Source organism: Octodon degus, unplaced genomic scaffold (genome assembly GCF_000260255.1).
Source record: "Octodon degus isolate 3935 unplaced genomic scaffold, OctDeg1.0 scaffold00004, whole genome shotgun sequence".
NCBI lineage: Eukaryota > Metazoa > Chordata > Mammalia > Rodentia > Octodontidae > Octodon > Octodon degus.
The window spans coordinates 23,731,220-23,752,861 of record NW_004524580.1 but is presented as its reverse complement, the minus strand read 5'-3'; the positions used below and the strand labels follow the sequence as shown (position 1 = coordinate 23,752,861).

Here is a 21,642-nt window from a genome sequence, read left to right as displayed (position 1 = left end):
AGCATCCCTAATCCATAACTCCTGCTCATAGCAATACTAGCTTTAATGTCAGCATCAAATGATACCAGAGAACTTTCAGGGATTTTTTTTTTTCCATAAATTTATTGAAGAACTTTCAGTTTTGAAAGTTAGAAAACTTTGATTTCTAAATTCTCTTTTAAAGATTGTTTTGGACTGTGATGGGTACATACCTGTGATCCTAGTATTTAGGAGGTTGAGGCGGGAAGATTGCCATGAGTTTGAGGCTAGACTGGGCTATTTAGTGAATTCAAGGCTAGCCAGGATTCCACTTCCTTAATACCATATTATATAATACTTTGTGGGCAGACCTGCTTTTAGCCTATAGGAATCGGATAACAACTTTATACCAAAGGCTCATAAAAGAATAAGTGAATTCAAGGCTAGCCATATATTGTGTGTACTATACCTAGTGAGATGTCAAGTTCATTGTGTTGAAATTAAAAATGTTAGCCAAGCAAGTGGTGAACTCTTGTACAGCCAGCAGTTAGGAGGCTGAGGCCGTAGGATTGTTATAAGTTCCAGGCCAGTTAGACAGTCTCAGAAAACAGTCAAGAATTTAAAACGTTACCCATTTACTCGAGTATCATCTTGTGCTTTGGTTATTATTATTATTTTTTTATTTCATTATGACTTTTCTTTTTTAGAAATAAAGAAGCCACCAGTGGCCCCCAAGCCGAAGTTCGTGATGGCACAGAGTAAGCCAGCCCCCCCTGCCATTGCACCGAAACCGGACAGCGTGACTGCTGCCATTCCTCTGTCAACAAGGAAAGCTAAACCGGCAGTTGCACCCAAACCAAAAGTTCTGAAGACCTTACATGTGGGAGAGCCTTCGCCCTTGCTACTGAGGAAGACGGCTGAGACCCCAGAAAAGCATAAACCAGAGTCACCCCACAGTACCAACTGTTTTAATTGCAAAACTACAGGGGATCAGAGCAGTGATTATATTTTACCAAAGTGTCCCTGCGGTTCTGAATGTATCTGTAAGCTTGGGAATAAAAAGAAGATATGGGTAAAGCAGCTTGTGTTAGAACCCTTGGAAATGAAAGAAAGTTTAGAAAACAATAAAATGGATGAGTCCTCTTTGACAACAGAAACTCAGATGAAATGGACTTCTGGTGAAAAGTATAGGAGCCACAGTGGAGTGATTTTAAAGGCAAACATCCTAGAAGCCAAACTCAAAGATACTTTGAAAAGACCAGTGTCACCTTTTGGTCACCCGCAGAAGCACATATCCACGGGTAGCAGCTCAGAAATGAATGGGGGCAGCAGCGCCGATGCACGGTTCACAGTTGATCTTCCAGATGCCTCACCTTCCCCGTCCAGCTTCAAAAAAGTGCCTGTTTCTCAGAACTGCCACTTGGAGCTTCCTAGCGGTGAATTTGAAAATCTTGAAACTTATGAGGGGGGAAGCAAAAACAGCAATAATTGCTTTCATTCCTCTGAACCGGAAGCTCTGGGAAATGATAAAAGAGATACACTTGTATCTTTAGATGGAGTTAGTAAAAACTCAAAGGTCAAAGACCTCAGTCCTGTAAAAATTGACTCAGTACCAGCTAGCCCCAGATTTCCTACCCTGAAGCCCAGAAAGGGACGTCTGTTACGCCAAAAACATGTGGATACTCCCAGTGAAAGTGCTGCACACGCAGAGAATTTAAATCATAGCTCTGCCTGTCTTGGTGAAGTTAGTTCAACAAACAGTGAAGTCAGTGTTTTTCAGGAGAATGTTTTGTGTCACCAGGATTCAGTGAACGAAGTGAAGTCGGAAAGTAAAAGTGAACTGAATAGCAGCTCCAGGAGGGACAGACAAGACTGTCATGGGACTTCTTCCCTTGAGAACATGGCACCTTCGTTAGATACAGACTCTGATTTGAGTTCTGACAGCAGGGCAGGTGCAGATGGTCCTAGTACATCACTTGATGAGGACAAAGGGACCCATTTCACAAAATCCAGTGCTCTGTCTTGGAGCTTGCCTAAGCAGCTCAAGTTAACCTGCACTGACCATCTGTCAGCTGGAAACCTGGGAGTGTCTGCCCCTGCAATGCAGAAGGACTGTATGATGAAGAAGGAAAGTTCCTCGAGAATTGTCCCCAAGAAGCCTCAGAGGCACAGTTTGCCTGCTTCGGGAGTGCTTAAGAAGGCTGCCTCTGTGGAGCTGGTGGAGAAAAGTTCTTATGCCTCAGTTGAAGTAAAAAGTTCAGGGAAGGTTCTAGAAGGAAATCTCCTTCAGCATTTGTGTGCCCCAGACCAAGCTAGGTCTTCGTCCTTTGATATGCCTAAACGGACTTCAGAAAAGCCAGTGTGGAAATTACCTCATCCTATTTTACCCTTACTAGGGAACTCAGAATCCTTGAAGTTTGTCACTGTGTCTTCCAGTGGTGAGGCTGCTGCTGCCCCAAGCAAACCCAGAGCGAAGTCCTTATCCTCTGTGGACCTGGACAGATGCACCAAGCCTTGCAAATACTCTCCTAAGAAGAACTCTTTCAGGCAGTTGTTCAACAAGAAGCTATCCATGTGTTTCATGAAGGGAGACTTTCAGAGAGTCCGGCCCAGGGGTAGCCAGCCGGGAGACACAAGCAGAGGTTGGCTGTCGGCTGGGGTGTGGAAAGGGCTTGGCAGTGACTGGCGTGGCACAATAGTGGCTGACCTGGAGAAGAGAGGCAAACCCAGCAAGGCATACTCTGCAGATCACTACAGCCCCGAGTCCCAGAAGAAAAAGAAGAAGCGGAAGCCGTGGGGTGGGACTAGTGCAGATGATGGCCCAACGGTGGAGTCTCCGGATGAGCAGAAGCTGTCTGGAGAGGTCTCCTGTCAGCCGCCTGGCAAGGCAGTCTGTGAGCCGGAGTATGAAAACGTGCGCCACTATGAGGAGATCCCGGAGTATGAGAACTTGCCCTTTGTTATGGGCGCAGGGAAGGCTCTGGAGTTGGAAGGGCAGAATTACAACGGCACGGAGGATGCTGACGCCAATGTGTACGAAGCCCAAGAGCCAGACGGAGCTGCGGGTGACTGGCCACCTCCAAGGCCTGATCGTCAGAGTTCCAGGTAACACTTAGGTGCTCACAGGCGTAGCAATCTGGTTTTTAATTTTTATTTTCTATTAGTACTTGGCTTACAGTGCACGCCAATCATTGTCCTTGTGGGGACTGGCACGTTCATAACACACCTTAATTCTTTCTCTCCTTCGCCTGCCCTCTCTCCCCCTCTGTCTTCTTCCCTTTTGTAAAAGATCTCCCTCCCTATTTTCTGTTATCTTTTATTTTGGTCTTTGTTTATATTTTGGGTTTTTCATATAAGAAGCCATATGTCTAATGTATGCGTGTATGTCTACTTTACTCAACATATGGTTTCAAGATACATCTGTTTTGCTACAGATGACTCAAGTTTATTTTTTATAACAGAGTAGTACTCCATTGTGTGTAAATATATTTTTAAAATCTGTTCATCCTATGCATAGATTATAGGTTGCTTCTAAGATTTAGCTATTTTGAATTGTGCTGTTTTGAACAAGGATATGTATGTGTGTCACTGTAAATATAATGTCTTTATCTCTTTCAAGAAGATACCTAGAAGGGGAATATCTGGCTTAAATTGAATTTCTCTCCTACCTTTTCCTTTCCATTTCTTTTCTTTTCTTTTTTTTTTTTTTTTTGCTACCTGGAATCGAGCTCACAACCTTGTGCTTGCCAGGTAGGCACTGTGTCACTGAGCTGTAGTCTCGTCCCTCTCCTTAGCTTTTTGAGGTATCTCCATATTGCTCTCCAAAGTGGTCGTGCTGCTTCACGTCTGTGCTAATGACGTAGCATGGTTCCTTTCTCCCTCCAGCCTCGCCAGTATTTACTAGTTAGCTTGACTCTTGATGATGGCCATTCTTCCTGGCATAAGGTGGAGTCTGTTGTTTTAATGTGTGTTTCTCGGATTGCCAGTGGTGTTAACATTTTTTCATGTATTTATTGGCCAGCAGATGCCACATTTCTGATAGATCGTTGCAAATAACCTTCCATAGCTCTGTGAGACAGGAATGCAGGGGACACGTTTGCCTAATGAGGGGCTGATGGAGAGACACTTTGTCCACCTGCAGCCTCTTGTTGGTGTAGAGCAGAAGTGTGTATTTGCGTTGCAAGCTTGGAGTTGTTGACTTATTTCAGCAGCTGAGTCAAGGACTTTAAGTAGTAGTAGCATATTACCACGAGGAAAGCCTGGAACAGAGAGGTCAGGATTCCTAGTGTGGAACCTGAGACAGGAAATTGGTTAACTCAGTGAGGTGTTCTGTGCTAAGGATAGGAAATCTGAAGTTAGTGAAATCCATGTGTTTACTTATAGTGTTTTTTTTTTTTTTTTTTTTTTGAGACAAGATCTCACTATGTATTCCAGGCTGGCCTTGAACTCCTGGAGATCCTCACGAAAGAGTTGAATTCTCCAGCATCTTATTAGGGACTCCAACAAATAGAAAAACAGGTCTCTTTGTTTTCCTGCCAGTTTCTGTGTCACCCAGGCTGGTTTTAAACTTGCTGCAGTCCTGCCTCAGATTCCTAAGTACTGGGGTGACTGGCGTGCACCCTCCGCCTAGCTCTTTTCTCTTTTTTGCGTATGCACTTTAACATTCCTGCCCCATCTCTCTTACTGGAACTGTGCCCATCTTCAGTGGTTCAGCCCACCAACCACAGGCTTCGTGAAGCTTCGGTGGTTACCCCGTGGAAAGCGTGAGTTCCTGTCCCGAGCTCCTGGCTGTGCTGTGACGCCCTCAGCCTCTATCTGAGTTATCCAGTGCCTCTGGTATTTACTAGTGTATCTGAGATTTTGCATTCAGTTTTAGGCTCTTTCTCTCTCTCTTTTTTTTTTTTTTTGTAATTTTTTAGGGAAGGGTCTACAGGGTGTTCAGGGTCTCACTACTAGATTGGACTTGTAGTGATCTGCCTGTTTACAGCCTCCCAAGAGCTGGAATTACAGGCATGCGCCGATATACCCAGTCTGAAGGTTTAGGCTCTTTGAAGAGTTCCAGGCTTATCTTTATCCTGCATGAGGCCAGGCCAGGGGCCTAGTAGGCCATCAGTAGATGGGGACAGCATGGGAGAGAATTAATGAAAAAGAGGCAGAGGACATCACAGTGGCAGTTGCTCCCTCTTCTCAGGCACAAAGGAAGCCTTTGCTCTTTGAAGTGTTTGTGTCTAACAAAAAGGCCCAGAAAACCCCTTTGGTAGTCTTTAGATTACACCTAGGCCACTAATATCAGGTCTTTGGGTCTCTAGGTCTTAAATATGTGATTTTAGGGGCTGGGGAGATGGCTCAGTAGAATAAGCGCTTCCCTGGCAAGCGCAAGGGCCTGAGTTCAATCCCCAGTTATGAAAAAAAAAAAAAAAAGTGATTTTATAGAAATGCAGTGGCATCTCGAGTCTCAAATACTTTTGTTTGCAGGCAGTTTGGTTCAGAAACAAGCATTTGGCAAAATTTTGTTTTTGTTTGCAAACTCTTGTATTGGGTAACAAATATGACTCCAGCCGTCCTTCCCATATGAACAACAATCTGGCCACCTTTTCCAAAATTATGAAACAAATTCCATTCGTTTGTGAGTCGAGGCACCAAGGCACCGCTGTCCTAACATACCCAGCACTCAGAGCGGGTGAGTTACAGAAGTCAGGTAACTCAGTGCAGCCAGTGACATCAAGAAAATCACTACTCAAACTCAGATGTTCTACTTGGCTTTTGTTGTTGTTTTTGTTTTTGTTTTTCAGACAGGGCTGCACTATGTAGCCCAGGTTGGCCTCAGGCTGTGGTGATATTGCCTCAGCCTCCTCAGTGCTGGGATTCCAGGCATGTGCCTGGCAAGTGACTTCTTTAATGCTTGTGTGTACTATTTGTGTCTTTGTGTGCACATGTGTGTGCATATAATGAATTTGTTTGGCTTTAAGATATACTAGTATACAGCCAGTATAAATTTTTTCTTTTCCTTTTTAAAAAAAAAAAATATTTCTTGCGGACTAGGGAGTTAGCTTGGCAGTCTAAGCGCCTGCTTGGCAAGCACAAGGACCTGGGTTTGATCCCCAGTACCACGTGCCATATAAGCCCAGGAACTCTAGGCGCACCATGCCGGCCGCCAAAACTGGGCACGGTGCCTATGCCTGTAATCCCAGACTGGGGAGGCTGAACCAGGAGGATCATTACAAGTCTGAGTTATGTAGCGAGATCCTGTAGCATCAATAAATGATTTTTCAAAAATCATTTCTAAATAAATAAACTAAATTGTTTCTTTTTCTGTTTTGTATTTTAGGGAAAGGTCTACAGGGTGCCCAGGGTCTCACTACTAAATCAGACTTGTAGTGATCCGCCTGTTTACAGCCTCACAGAGCTGGGATTACAAATGCATGCCACCAGGCCCAGTCTCAGTTGGCGTCCCAGCAGCCCCGGGGTTGGGGCCAGCACTGCAGGCCCATGAAATTACTTCTCGAAATTGAAAATTTGGTCCTTTCTTTGGGAATCATTTAAATATTCCGAGCATTTGCATTTAACACCATCTCTGATCCAGACTTGGCACCTCTGGAATTTGTTCTTTTTTTTTAAGACAGGGTCTTATTTTAAAGTTCAGGCTAGCCTTAAGCTTACTGTATAGCCCAGGCTGGCCTTGAACTTGCAGAGAATCTGCCTTCCCCCTTAGGCACCATCACGCCCAGCAGGAGCTTATTCTTTAACTGGGCATGTTACTGGATCTGGAGCCCCAGGTTGGCAGGGATGAGTTACCCATACAGCCAGTGCTGTTGGGTGGGTAACCCGGGGGGCTATTCTGGAGACTAGGGTTGTTGCAGGCTGTCTGGCGGGACTGCCCAGGGAAAGGTCCACAAGCTCTGCTTTGAAATTTCACCTTCTTGCTTTGGAGATTTTTGCTTAGCCCATGAGCAGAATTTGCTCACTGGGCTTCCTGATGTCTAAAGTGTGCCTGCTGAATCAGAAGCCTTCAGCATTAGGGTCGGATCCACAGCACTCCCTCAGAAGCCATTTCTTTTTTGTTAGTGGTTGAGTCAGAGCCTCTCTGTGTAGCCCAGGTTGGCCTGGAACTTGCTGCATCTTCCTGCTTTAGCCTCCGGAGCGCTGGGGTTATAGATAGGCCTGCATCACCACACCCAATTGAGGCCATTGCTTGTGTAAACTACACTGAATAGTCACCAAAAGCAAAATCCAAGTCTCATGAGGAGAAAACCTCCACACCCTGAAATAGGATATATGAGAAGTAGAATGACTGAGATGATTGGATCCAAGCAGAACTCCTGCCAGGCTGCAGAATTTATAGACCTGTGCCTTGGAAGGATCCTGTCTGGGGTCCTGACATGGTAAGAAAAAACAAAAAATTAATATTTTAAGTTAGCATTAAAAAACCTAAGTTTTAATTAATATTAAAAAAAAATTAAGGGCTGGCTAGATAGCTCAGCCAACTAAAGCGCCTGCTTAGGCAGAGTACAGCACCTTGGGTGCTGTTCTGGCCCTGACCCTGGGGCACACTGAGACAGTGATTGAGACTGGGTGCGGTGGCCCACACCTGTAATCCCAGCACTTTGGAGGCTGAACACAAGAGAATCACTACAAGTAGGATCTGTGTAGTAAGACCCTGTAGATCCTGTCCTAAATACAAAAAGAAAAAAATTAAGAATCCCATTAAGATTTTCCTGTGGAGCCGGGCATGGTGGCACAGGCCTGAAATCCCAACATGCAGGAGGCTGAGGCTGGAGGATGGTCGCCAAGTTCAAGACCAATCTAGGCTACAAAGTGAGCTCAAGGCCAGCCTGAGCTACATAGTGAGACCCTGTCTCAAAAAGACAAAAAAAAAAAAAAAAGATTTTCTTGCTGAGTCATCACTGGAATCCTTAACACTGTGTCAGCTTTGGAAGGCCCTGGGTCAGAGAGCTCTGGATTTAGAATTTGCTGGTGGGAGGGGCCTGGTGGTGCACATCTGTAATCCCAACGCTCTGGAGGCTGACTCAAGAAGATTGCTGCAGATTCAAGGGCAGCCTGGGGTAACTAGTGAGTTCAAGGCCAGCCTGAATTACATAATGAAACTGTCTCAAACAAAACAAGAAAACAAATAGTTTGGCTGTTTTAGCAGCTGGATTCTAGATGAATGCAGACATTCTGCAAGCTGGGGATAGCTCCTTCATTCTCTAGAATGTAGATATGTCATAAATCTGAAAGATACTTGGTGACGTTTATTATTTACAAGGGAATGGTAACCATCAGGTCTATATCATTTGGTTGATTGAGAGTCTTACTATTTAGTGTCTTTCTTTTTTTTAAATTTTTTATTTGTTTGTTTGTTTATTTATTTATTTATTTATTTTGTGTGTGGCCAGCTCAGCCCACCAGGGGGCGGGCTGGCTGGCATGTGGTGCTGGGGGATTGAACTGCGGTCCCTGTGCTTTGCTTAGCTTGTTCTAAGTAGGTGCTTTAGACCACTGAGCCATCTCACCAGCCCCAACTATTTAGTGTCTGCTGGCTTTGAACTCCCTGTATATCCCAGGCTGGCCTGGAAGCATAGTGATCCTCCTGCCTCAGCCTCCAGAGTGTGTGGCCAACTGGACCTCAGTGCATTTCCCGAGCAAACCTACCCTCCCCCCACTACTGTATCAGCCTTTGCTGTCTGGACCTTCCCTCCCTCCTGGTCCCCAGGCAAATCCTCTTGTCCCTCCAGTGTGAGCTCCTGTGTGATACAAGCCAGAGCTAGGCCCGAGGCAGCAGGGTTTGTGCAAAGGGCGAGGTGGCTAAGGAAGAATGAGGAAGTTGGGGGCTGGGCTTGCTCTGAGGCTGACTAGTCAGGCAGGGAGTGATGAGCCGGAAGGGTGGGGTGGTTGGAAATCTGTAAGCAAAGGATTTCACTATCTCGCATCCCTTCTCATTTTATTTTATTTTGTGACACAGGGGTTGAACTCAGGGCCTTTACACTGAACTACATCCTCAGCCCTTAAACTTTTTATTTTAGACAGGGTTTCACTGAGTTGTCCAGGCTAGGCTTAGACTTGGCCATCTTCCTGAGTGCTAGGATCCCAAGCATGCGCCACCGAGCCTGCTCCTGTCCCTTCTCTTCCTCCGTTCTCCATTGCTGTGTTTTCCTGGTACTGCTAATAGTTGATGGAGTCTGATGGCAGACTAGAGTGAGTAGGAGAAAGTGTGAGGTGCTGGAAACCCAGGGGGAGGGGGCGGATAACCCCAGTCTGAGGGTGGAGGAGGGGGAAGGGCCATGCTTGCGGCATAAGAGGGACCTCTGCCTTCACAAAGGCAGTTTGGATGGAAGTCAGATTGGAGCCCCTCAGCACATCCCAGAGGGCTTGGGGTGCAGTTGTGGGACCTTGCCCATGGGCACTTCTGTTTCACTTGCATACAGGTGACCGAGTTTTCGTTTCCTACTGTTTTTATTCAGGAAGTTTGATTTTCAAAGGGAAATTCCTAAAAGTGGGGCCACAGAGAAGTCAACAAAGCAACAGAATTCAAATGCTGGAATTTTCCTTTTGAAATTAAGGCAGACATCTTGATTTTTGTAAGAAGAAAACTTTCCCTGGAAACATTCCAGACTGTTCCTGTGTTATTATAGTTTGTTCTTGTGACAAGTATTTCAAAGAAAAAGAAGGGGTAGGATCACTTCCAGGTACTGTATGGCCCCCGCAGTTTGTTTGTTCTGCAGAGGGGAGCAGGTGTTGAGCACTGCAGTCCAAGAAACTTCTGCCCAGTCAGGAAACAGACAGTTCCAGTGCAGCATGCTTTCATTAATCAGGCTTTGTGTGATTGGACTTGCACGAGTCCTCAGTGGAGCAGGGTATTGAAGAAAATTTTGCAAATAAAAAAAAGAAACATAAAAACAATAAAGATAGAGTTCTAGCCAGGTGTGGTGCTGCATGCCTATAGTCCCAAAACTGGGAGGCTGGAGCAGTGTGTTGTGATTGGTAGCAACTCATTGAAACATGAAATTTATACATTTTGAGGGGAAAAGTGACACTACTTTTAGAACTAATTTATTACTTTTCCATTGCTCAGTGCAAAGGCCCTAAGTTCTGTCCTTAGTAACACACACACACACACACACACACACACACACACACGGAAACTTTATGGAAGTGGTAACCCTTGAACCATGGTTTTTAAAATAGGCCACAATTATCCATGGTGCTGCACATCTGTAATCCCAGCAGTCAGGCGGTTTAGGCAAGAAGATCACCATGAGTTCGTGACCATCCTGGGTTACAAAGTGAGCTCAAGGCCAGCCTGAGCTGCATAGAAAGACCTTGTCTTAAAAAGAAAAACAAAATAACAATAAAATGGCCCAGGTTAGACTTGCCATTTAGGAGGCTGTTGTGTAAATATGGGAAGAACCTATATTACAAACTAAAGCAATCTTTTGGGGGAAAAAAGTAAAATCAGAATGTAGATTGCTCTTCTTGAAACAATCCAGGAGTCGTGTCCTGTGAGCAAGTTTGCATTTCTCTTTTGGTCCTGTTCAAGAAACAGAATTGCAACTAAATAGAAGCATCAAAGTCTTTTCTTTTTAATTGTTACGTATACCCTCATCTCTGGTGAAGGCAAGTATCAGGGCTTTCGTTGGTTTCTCCCTATGTTAAACATGAAGCTAGACCTAAGGTACTGTGAGGCAGCAGTAGAAGCCGCGAGCCTGGTGTGGCCTTTGTACTGTAAATGTCAGCTGTGGTCCTGCAGGCCTCTCCCTCTCCTGCATTTCCCATCTGGTGGATTGTTGGGTCAGGGTACAATGACTCGAGGCTTCTGAATAGTCCTAATAAGCACTGCATGTCGTCATAGCGCTGATAAGATTATCCATGGCCAGAAGGTGGGGGTTGGGATCTCAACAACAGCACTTTCCTGTGAGTTATTTTCAGCTTGAGTATAGGAAGTATGAAAAATTTGGATGCCTCTTTTAACTTTGTGTTTCTTGTGTTGGAATCGTAGCCACATAGTTTTGGCAGATCTGTTTGTTTACATATTTGCCCTGCATTGGAAATTGCAGCTGGAAGGGTTGAGTTTTATTTGTTGATAATACTACTTTGTTTTCCTTTAAAATAAGTGTCAAGAATTAAATTACAATATCCAGCTATATTGCTTTTTTTTTCTTTTTTTTCTCCGGAACCGGGGATTGAACTCTGGCCCTTGCACTTGCCTGCCAGGCAAGTGCTTATTCTACTGCGCCATCTCCCCAGCCCCTTGCTGCTTTGGTCTTATTTCCTGCCAAAGCAGGTAAATGATGTTTTATTAAATATATGCTTTTGCATAGTAGAGTATCACTATACTTTTTATTTTTTATTTATTTTTAATTTTTTTATTTCTTTGCAATACCAGCGACTGAACTTAGAACCTTGCACTTACCAGGCAGGCGCTTATGCTGCTGAGCTATCTCCCTAGCCCCTTCTTTTTATTTTATTTTATTTTAATTTTTGCTGGTGCTAGAGATTGAATCTGGGGCCTTCTCGCTATTACATTTCCAGCCCATTTTTAACTTTGAGACAAGGTCTTGCTGAATTGTCCAGGATAAACTAGAACTTGTGATTTTCCTGCCTTAGCTTCCCAGAGTGCTGGGATTACAGGCCAGTGTCACTAGGCTCATTTTCACTACACTTGTACGGCACGGTTTTTGTCAGAAATAGAAGAATGAGTATTTGTGTATTGTGTTCTTTTCTGACTGGTAGCAACACATTGAGACAGGTGAAATTTGCATATTTTGAGGGGGAAAAGTGACCTTCCCTTTTCTTCTCTTGTCTTCTCTTCTGTTGTCTTCTATGCTCTTCTCTTCTCTTCTCTTCTCTTCTCTTCTCTTCTCTTCTCTTCTTCTCTTCTCTTCTCTTGTCTTCACTTCTCGTCTCGTCTCGGTGGTACTACTGGTGATTAAACTTGGGACCTTGCACTTGCCAGGCAGGTGTTATGCCACTGAGCTATATCCCTGGCCAGAAATTATTATTTTTAGAGCTAATTGATTTTTTTCCATTAGCAAGTATTTACTTAGTTTTGAAGAGTAAAAATATTGTGCCAAGTGTGGTGACACTTTTCAGTAATTCCAGCTGCTTCCGAGACAAGCAGAGGGATTTTAAGTTTGAGGCCAGCCTGGGCAGCATGGGGAGAGCTTGTCTCAAAGTAGAATTTAAACCAACTCCTTCAAGTTGGGGCAGGGATGTGGCTCAGTAGTTGAATGCTGGCCTAACAGGAGGAGGTCCTCGGTTCAGTCCCCAGTGTAAAGGGGGCGAAACAGCTATGATCATCAAGGATATATTAACTTTGTTTTCATAAAATGAGAATTATATCAGCAAAAGAGAAACTACTTTGCAGAATGGGTTTCTGGCCTGTTTCCTGGGGAGATGCTCCCACTGTGAACTGTTTTGGGAAGGGCAGATGTGGGGAGAGTGAGGAGGCCCCTCTTTCCTGAGCATTTGTAGTGCATGTGAAGAACTGATAGGTGAAGATCTGGTGCAGCTGCACATCTGTGAATGGACCAAAACAATTGATTTGGGCCCAGCATGCATTGTTTACAATTAAAAAACTATCATTAGCAGTTACCTAAAACTGACCGGGAATCCTAACTTGAGCTTTAAAAAATGCATTGAGGAGTGAGACTATAGCAATAATAAAACAGCAACAAATTAGTTTTTGTGACTCAGAAATAGTGATGTATTATAGGAGGAAAAAGGTCAGTGTATCGAGGAGGGAAATGTTAAAGAGGGAGCATGCAGGCTAGTGCGCCAGAGAAGAGAATTTTAGGTGCAGAATCCTGGGGAATTCCAGGTTGGGGCGCTGGCTGGCACAGAGCGGGTGTGTGTGTGTTCATCCCTCAGGTATTCAGCAGTGATGCCTGTGCTCCTATGTGGCTTTGTAAGCTTATTCTTCCAGGCATTTCTTTCAAATCCATTCTTCCCAGAATGGCAGGGATAAATTTGGTATTTATAGAAAGTCCTTTTGGATTAAAAAAAGAAAGGTAGCTATGTTTATCTGAGCCAGTTTATTTTAATACTTATTTTTTTTCTTGAAGCTATCTTAGGTACAAGGAGCAGTTGGCATTAATGCACATTTTGGGTGTGGAATGCTGCAAAGAAATAATTGGCTTTTTAAAAAATACTAAGCTTATAAGTTCAGTTCAAGAAAAGAACTGCCTAGTTTCTTCTGGGTGGTATGGAGAGACTACTTTGGTGGTTTGGGTTGCCTGGTAATTGTGTTTTGGAGCTTCACAGGGAAAAACAAGTATTTGTAAGTAGTTTTGACATCAGGCAATGATAATCTATCATTAGGAGTATAAAAATAGGGGTGGCCAAGTAGCCTACCAGGGAAGTGCTAGGCCAGTATTTCCAGAAAGAATGCACTCTAATTATTTCCGTATTCCTCAGCCTTTCTTGTTTCCGTATGTCACAGATTCCTTTTGCTACCACATAAGCATGAATGGATTTGGTTTAGGGTATACGGACAGAAGCTTGTTATACCCTTTCTTTATGAGGTGAAGAAAGTGAATTATGTTGGTAAAGTGGCTTCTCGACTATCGTGGCGAAGGCAGGGCCGTGGCTCAGTGGCCTGAGCTCTGCTCTTCAGGGGGCAGTGTCCCAGCCTCTTCCAGTTGGTTTCTGCGGCAGGAAAGGTGAAATAACACTGAACAAACAAAGTCAGTTTCCCCTGAGTGTTTACATAAAAATAAAAAGGAAAGCAAACTCATTTAGTCTTTTTTCTATTTGTAACGGCATGACTGCTTGTCCACTGTGCTCGCGTGGACTCAGAGGGAAGCTTCATGTTTTGCTTAGATCATTTATTGTTCAGTGAACCTCTAGATAGCATTTGTGTCCGTGGACATACTTCGGCATACATTAGGGCCATTTGTAGCTTGATAAGTTGAAAATTGATTTGGTTCTTTATAAATTTAGAATAGCTTGTTTGTCTCATTTTAATCTAGGAAATAGTTCCAATTTTGAATTGTTTGGTAAGTGTAATTTTAAGTCTAGGAAGGCACAGAAAGAATGATTTGTACCTTTTCCCTGACTTACTGTTAAGTCTTTGGACGCATCTATGGCAGTCTATGGCAGTTGGAAAGTAAAAGGAATGGGTGTGGAAGGGAAGGGCAGATGATAGATTGTTTAGGAATCCAAGGATGTTTTGTTGATGGCAGAAATCTTCTGAAATGTTAGTCTTTAGAAGTTTCAAGACAAGGAAACTTAAATAAGTGCTTCTTTTGGAATCACATACTTGGAAGATTTTAGAAATTCAAGTATATCTTTTAATGGTTTCATAGTAAGTAGAGTCATTAAATTTTGAACTATAGGAGTCGTAACAAATCATGCAGCCTTTTCACTGACTGATGAGAGCACAGCCTGGCAGGGCTTGTTTGCCAGAGCAGAGCTGAGAAGTTGCAAAGTTGGGTTTCTAATCCAGACTGCACAACGTTACCTTGCCCCTTCTTGGGCTGGTATGAAAGGGTCACGCAGAAAGTCCTAGGGATTGGAAGGCCCAGGTGATCTCAGTGGCAGCAAAAGTTCAGGGCTACTTGTTTGGCAGTTACCTTCATCACAGGGAGGGTATTTTATTTCTTCTTTTAGGAACTCACCCTCACAACCAGGGCCTTGCACAGGCTAAGCAGGCATCCTACCACGGAGCTATGTCCTAGTCCTGTTCTTATTTTGATGCCTGTGACAAGGGTCTCGCTCTGTTGCCCAGGCTCTTAACAAACTCCAGGGCTTCTGTGGTCCTCCCCATTCAACCTCCTGAGCAGCGGGCACTGCCGGTATGTACCACCATGTCTAGCTTTTGTTTTTAGCCTTTAATTTTTTTTTTCAGGGTCTCGCTGTGCAACTCAGACCTGTAGTGATCCTCCTGTCTCAGCCTCCCCAGCACTGGGGTTACAGGCGTACACCACTATGCCCAGTTTCGGTGGCTGGCACGGTGTGCCCAGGGTTCTGGGACTGGGCACAGCTTGTGGTACCGGCGATTGAACTGGGGAGCTTGCCAGGCAGGCACTTAGACCCCTGAGCTATATCTCTCTAGTCCTTGCTTTTGGTTTTTGAGGGACAGGATCTTGCTACATTGCCCAGACTGGCCTCGAACTCCTGATCGCAAATGATCTTTCTGCCTCAGTGTCCATGTATCACAAAACTGGGCTCACAGATACCTGACACCACTGATAATACATGCTTTCCAAGGAATTTTAAAAAATTGTTATATGTTTGTAGTACGTAGTGATCACAGTGTTGTGAGGATTGTTGGTACACATCCATAGCACATCTTATTTTTACTTCCTCTTCTTCCCTTCCTGCCACTGACACACATTAACAAACTTTCCCCCAGATATCTGGCTTTCCATTAATCCAGTGTTTTTCCACCTCACAAAAAGTCCATAAGCCAAACAATATCAAATGTCTAATAGGATTATTGTTTACCTAATATCTCTCTGATTTGCCAAGCATCATGCTAGGAACTCTTGCCATGTATTATTTAGTCCTTATTGTCCAGTAAGACATGTTGTCATTTTCTTTTACAGATAAGGAACCTGGGTGAGCCAGATAGCTCAGCAGATTAAAGCGCCTGCTTAGGCAGATGGCAGACTGCTAGGTCCGTGGTTCAATCCCCAGGTGCTGGGCTCCCCCACACCATGCTGAGACAGCGATTGAGACTGGGGGTAGTGGCGTGGGCCTGTAAATCCCAGCACGTGGGAAGCTGAAAACAGGAGGATCTCTACGAGTACCATCTGCATAGTGAGACCCTGTAGGTCCTGTCCTAAATACAGTTTAAAAAAAAAAAATACAGATAAGGAACCTAAGACTTAATGAGATTAGGTAAATTGCCCAAGGACATGCAGATGCTGTAAAGATAGCAGATAAGATGGAGATCAGCCACATAGGTGGGCTAAAGTTTGGATCCTGACAGGTACTAGTGATTTTATTTTTGTACTGATTTTATTTTATTTTGGCGGAACCGGGGATTGAACTCAGGTCCACACACTTGCCAGGGAAGTGCTTATTCTATTGAGCCGTCTCCCCGGCCCCAGTGCTGGTGATTTTAAATTAGATCGAGTCGGTGTATTTCTGCTGTGTGCCACGGTTTGGGTATTATTGTATTGTATTTTCTATTGGTGGAGGTTTGTGACTCTCCTGTCAGGAACATGATGGAAGAAAACATTGCTGTTCCCAACGTGTTTTCTATGAGGGGGAGACCAACACCTGAAGGGGTGTGAATAGACACGAATGAACATTTTCAGAGGCTGCAGATACTTTATGCAAGGAGAGCTCACTGAGTGGACAAATTTCTCGTTAGACAGCAGGTGGTAAAGGTTGAATTCAGAGTTCTTTATATTTGCATTGTTCCATGTGAGTTCTGTTACCCCAGGGCTGCGTGTGGGCGTTGTGCGACAGGGAAAGGATTGCGCAGGTCTCACCCTTCTCCACTCGTTTACATGAGGCTTACTTCTTGATCTCACTTCTGTTCCTCATTTTCACATCCACAGTCAGGTACTTTTTGATCTCTGTAGCAATTTCTTTTAATAGTGAACCATTACTCATAGATCCCAAAAGAAATAACTTTGTAAGACTAAAATATCTTTTATAGGATGGTGCTTTTGATACAGGGAAATCTCCAAATGACACAGGGAGAAAAACTGATCTCCCAACCTAAAAGTTACCTGGGACAAGTTCATGTTCTCTAAAACTGAAGAATGAATTTTAGGAACAAATGGAGGTTATGAGCAGAATATTTTTATTGAGGGAAAGAAAGCTCCTGTCCGAGAAGGGACAGGAGGGGGGCCCGGGTGGGTTGTCCCTCAGAAGCTGTCTCTTCCAGGGACTTTTGAATTAGGATTTTTTTTTTGGCAGAACTGGGGATTGAACTCAGGCCCTTGAGCTTGCCAGGTAAGTGCTGATTCTACTGAGCTGTCTCCCTGGCCCCTATCTTCCAGGGACTTTTATAGAGAAAAACCATGTGGTGAGGCAGGTCTAAGGTGGTGGAGAACACGCGAACTCGCTTAGGTGGGCATGAGGTGGGACAAAACTATGGTCAACCGATGAGATTACAAGCACCATTGCTCAGGTAAACTTGACTAAATTCAGTACCAAATGGGGAAATGAGTCACGTAGCAAGCGGGTGTGACTATGGGACAGGGTCTTTTCCTGTTGGGGGTTGGTCTAGTGACACATTTGGGCTCTTTCAAGTTGATTGATATCTATTTAGAATATCAAGCTCTGATGCCCATCCCTAGGGAAGTATGTAGCTGTGTTTCCTCTTTTGTCTTGGTCTTGAGGTCTGGCCCATAGTGGAGTATCTGTCTCTTCCAAATTGTAAAGTCACCTTCCATCTTGTCTCCTGGAGGGCCTGGCCCTGTCTGCCTGCCTATAACATTTCTATCTAATTCAGCTGCCTATAACACTTTTACTATCTTGAGTAAAAGATAGACTTAAACAAATGGTAGGGTTTGTTTCCAAGATGTAAAGGAAATCTTTTTGCTAAAGATTTTGTAGAAGAGAGAGGCTTTCTGGAGTGCTTGAATCATGAGGGTAGGAGCTTGGCACAGGAGAAAGGAGCACATTCACTCAGGACCCTGTCATGGCCCTGTCCCCTAGTGGGCCTGCAAATTTGCTTCTGATTGAGATGCGCTTTATGTTTAGAGATCTTGAATCTCCATGGCTGCTGTGTCTACGAAACCGTCAGTTGTTCTGTATCCCTCTGTGACTTCTTTTGGCGGCTGTGTTCATCCTGCCCAGGCTCAACTGAATGTCATTTGCCCTGTTTTAAGCAAATACATGTCATAAGTCATTACAGGAAGTATATTTCAGTTCCTTCTGGGCACACCCCCATGTGTATACCAATGCTATATTTATATAAATTAATTCTGTGTTATCACAGGTTTCTCTGAAGCAGGTTGGATATGACCTCTATGTAGCTATTAAAGGTGGATCCCATATGTGAAAATGCTCAGACTCATTTAAAACATCCTATAATTCAAACCTCTAATGACTGTGTAATGTTTTTCCTCCACTTAGTCTAAATAGTCTGGGATTGGCTGGGGTCCGGCCGCCCCCTGATCACAGGGTCCGCAGCTCAGGCTGCCTCTGTTTAGTCTGCAGGTACTAACACCTGATGGTTGTCTCTCATCACCCGCTTCCCACCTCCTCTCTCCCCTGCACTTATTGCAGCCAAGCAGATGAAGGGAGGTGGGGGAAACCCTAATGGGTATTGCTTCAAAGGCTGTCGCTCGAGGAGCCTGGTAAAGTCTGGTGGCCTCAATCTGCCACTTTGCAGTGGCTCTTGTGCCCAGAGACTCCTGCGTGTTGATAGTTGATTTCAAAGGTCTCAAAATCTCCTGTCAACACAGTGACATTGTAATTGCCCACAGGAATGTTTTCAGGTGACCTTATTCCTTAGTAACAAAGAAGGCTGGGTGTTCATTTTTATTTCATAGAATTTACTTGTAATTTATATGTAGAATGCATAGTGGAATGTGTACTTTTATAGAAATTAATGAAAAACTTTCCCTGAGTGAATCAAGATCCAAGTAATTACCTTGTATGAGGATGATGATGATGATGATGATGATGATGATGATGATAATGATGATTTTTTTTTTTTTTCTGGCAGAACCTTAGGTTGAACTCAGGCCCTTGAGCTTGCCACGCAAGTGCTTATTCTACTGAGCCATCTCCCCTGCCCTGATGATAATGATTGAGATGGGTCTCACTCTGTAGTTTAGGCTGGTGTTAAACTTGCTGGTAGCCCAGTCTGTCCAAGAAGTCACAGAAATCCTCCAGCCTCAGACTTCCCAGTGCTGGCATTACTACTGTGCAGTATCGTGTCTGGCTACCTTGTTCTGTCAGACTACTCATCATTTAGAACTGGAAGAAAAAATAGTCTAGAAGTCAGATATTAAGGATAGTTCCTGCTCAGAAGGGATTTGCCGTTTATTATTTTTAATAGGATTATTTTTCTTTTTTGCTACACTGGCAATTGAACCAAGGGGTACCCTTCCACTGAACTACATCTCCATCCAATTTTTGGTTTTTTTTTTTTTTGTTTCTGAAGTGACATCCATTTATTTTGATACATCTTTTCCCCATGATGATTTACAGGATCTTCAAGTCAATATAAATACTTTATAAATATTTGAATTTTTGGGTATACACCTGTGCAATACCTCAGCAGTATCTTTCAGCAAGAAAACACTGAAGAGTAAAGGCTAGACACAATTACTGGGTACAGTGAAAATCTGCTGCAAATATTTCTGAGGTAAGAAGGCACCACATACCTGTTCAACTAAGAAAACCACCCTTACAACACAGGATGATTTTAATTTTACATAGGACCTAGAACACTTAAGCTGCCAATTAGGTGCTGAATGGCAGAGCAACGTCCCCAGTTTATGCCATGAATTCATAGGGAATGGGTTCCAACAACTTGGGTTCCTTTCCATTGGTCCTCACAAAGTGTGCTTCTCTGGGAGGGGCAGGCTGGCGTTTCAGCTGAACCCAGGTACCTTTCTCTTTGGCTTCCTTCTTTTTCTGATCATTTTCCTTGACACGTTTCAGGAAGCTATCACGACTTTTTGAGTGTTTAATATGCTCGATACGCACATTAATCCTCTTGGCAAGTATCTTGCCCTTAACTTGCTTGTTTACAACAATGCCAACAGCATGCTGGGTAACGTTGTAGACTCTTCCCGTTTTGCCATGGTAACATTTGTGAGGCATTCCTTTTTGCACAGTACCCATTCCCTTGATGTCTACAATATCACCCTTTTTGTAGATTACCATGTATGTAGCCAAAGGAACAACCCCATGTTTTCTAAAAGGCCTGGAAAACATATACCGGGTTCCCCTCCTCTTGCCCTTTGTGTTAGTCATTTTGGCAAATTACTGGAAGATGGCGGTTCCGGCCGAAAGGCCAATTTTTGTTTTAAGACATAGTTTTGCTATGCTGCACAGACTGACCTTAATTTTACATATCTTCCTGTCTGTCTCCTGAGCAGCTGGGATCACAGGTATGCACTCCCAACTTAGATTCAATTGGGAATTTTATTGGTACAATTATAGCTTCACAGCTAGTAAAGACATAAGACAGAGAAATGAAGTATCCTTTAGTTTATTTCCCTTACTAGCAACAATCAGTATGCTAGCAGTGATAAAATCTACTGACCTTTAGGTTTCCCCAGCCTTATTTGTTTTGCATGCATGGGCCAGTGTGTGTGTGTGTGTGTGTGTGTGTGTGCGCGCGCGCGTGCACACGTGTGTCTGTGATTTTATCACATATGTAAGTTTGCATATCTACCACCATAATCAAGATTACCAACAATTTATCATTGCAGAGATTCCTCTTTGCCCTTTTGCAACCACACCTTCCTTCCTGCCCAAGCCGTGGCCACTACTATTCCAATATTTTAAGTGTTTTGATCACTTCAGAAGCATTACATAGGGTGGAGAGGATAGCTTAGTGGCAACCAACACACACACACAAACACACACACACAGTACCCACCCCCAAATATGTAAAACAATCATGCAGTATAGAAGATTCAGGAGTGGCTTTTTTCTTTCAGCATAGCTCTGTCTATCCAAATTATGGGCAGCCATAATTCTTTCCTTTTTATCTCTGAACAGTATTCTAGGTAGAGGATGCCCAGGCAGTTTCTACCGTTTGGCTTTTATAGATAAAGCTGTGATGAACACAGGTTTTTTATGTGAATGTACATTTTCACTTCCCAGGACTAAGTGCCCAGAAGTACAATTGTAGGTTGTGTGGTAATTGCATGTTTAATTCTGTAAGAAACTACTCAACTGTCTTCCACAGGGGCTGTGCTGTGTCACTTTCCCACCAATGTCTGTGTTTGTTGTTTGTTTGTTTGGTGGTTGCTTGTTTGGCTCTTTTGTTCTTGATTTTTTTTTTGAGACAGGGTCTTATGTATTTCAGGGTGGCCTCAAACTTGTTACTTAATTCAGACTGGGCTCAAACTCAAAGTGATCCTCCTGCCTCAGCCTCTTGAGTGCTGAGATTGCTGTGCTTTCTGTTTTTCAGATTTATGTATTTATTTTTGTATTTAGGACAGGGCGTACAGGTTCTCACTGTGTAGATTGGACTTATAGTGATCCTCCTGTTTGCTGGAATTACAGGCGTGCACCACAATGCCCAGGGGCGGGGCCAGCCTGGCAGGCCTGGGGATTGAACTTCCAGCCCCTGGGGAGGGGGGAGGGGGGTGAGCACTGTGTCACAACAGAACGATGAAAGCAGGTGTTTTAATCTGCTGAGCTATTTGGCTGGCCCTGTTTTTCAGTTTTAGATTCTGATAGCTGTGCAATCATAACTCTAGTGTGGTTTTAATTTGGATGTCCTTGTTTTTCTCTCTTTTTCTAATGAGAATTCTTGGTTTATTATTTCTTTAAGCATTATTTTGTAAAAAATAAATTGCTTTGTAACTAAGCATCTTTTGGGACCTACTTCCAGGTAGTAAAATTCTAGCCCTGCTGTTCAGTATGGGAGGCTTTCTGCAGCCTGGGGCCATCTGCTTTCCAACCACACACTATGTGACTGCGAGCTGCGCTGTGTGGCCTGAACTCTGTCCCTCACGTCATGTGGTGCTGCGCTGAGAGACCCTCTCCAGGCAGATGATTTCTCAGCCTTCTAGACCTGTTCACCTTTTTTTTT

General features: G+C 43.8%; 1 protein-coding gene across 4 annotated transcripts in view; it reads left to right on the top strand.

The window, feature by feature from the left end:
• Positions 1-21,642, top strand: part of Fgd6 (FYVE, RhoGEF and PH domain containing 6) — a 123,567-nt gene that overhangs the window by 4,929 nt on the left and 96,996 nt on the right. For all 4 annotated transcript variants that reach the window (XM_023716496.1, XM_023716488.1, XM_023716498.1 and 1 more), the window contains exon 2: positions 666-3,063. In XM_023716496.1, the coding sequence (XP_023572264.1) occupies positions 666-3,063 (2,398 nt within the window). The remainder of the gene's footprint in view (positions 1-665; positions 3,064-21,642) is intronic.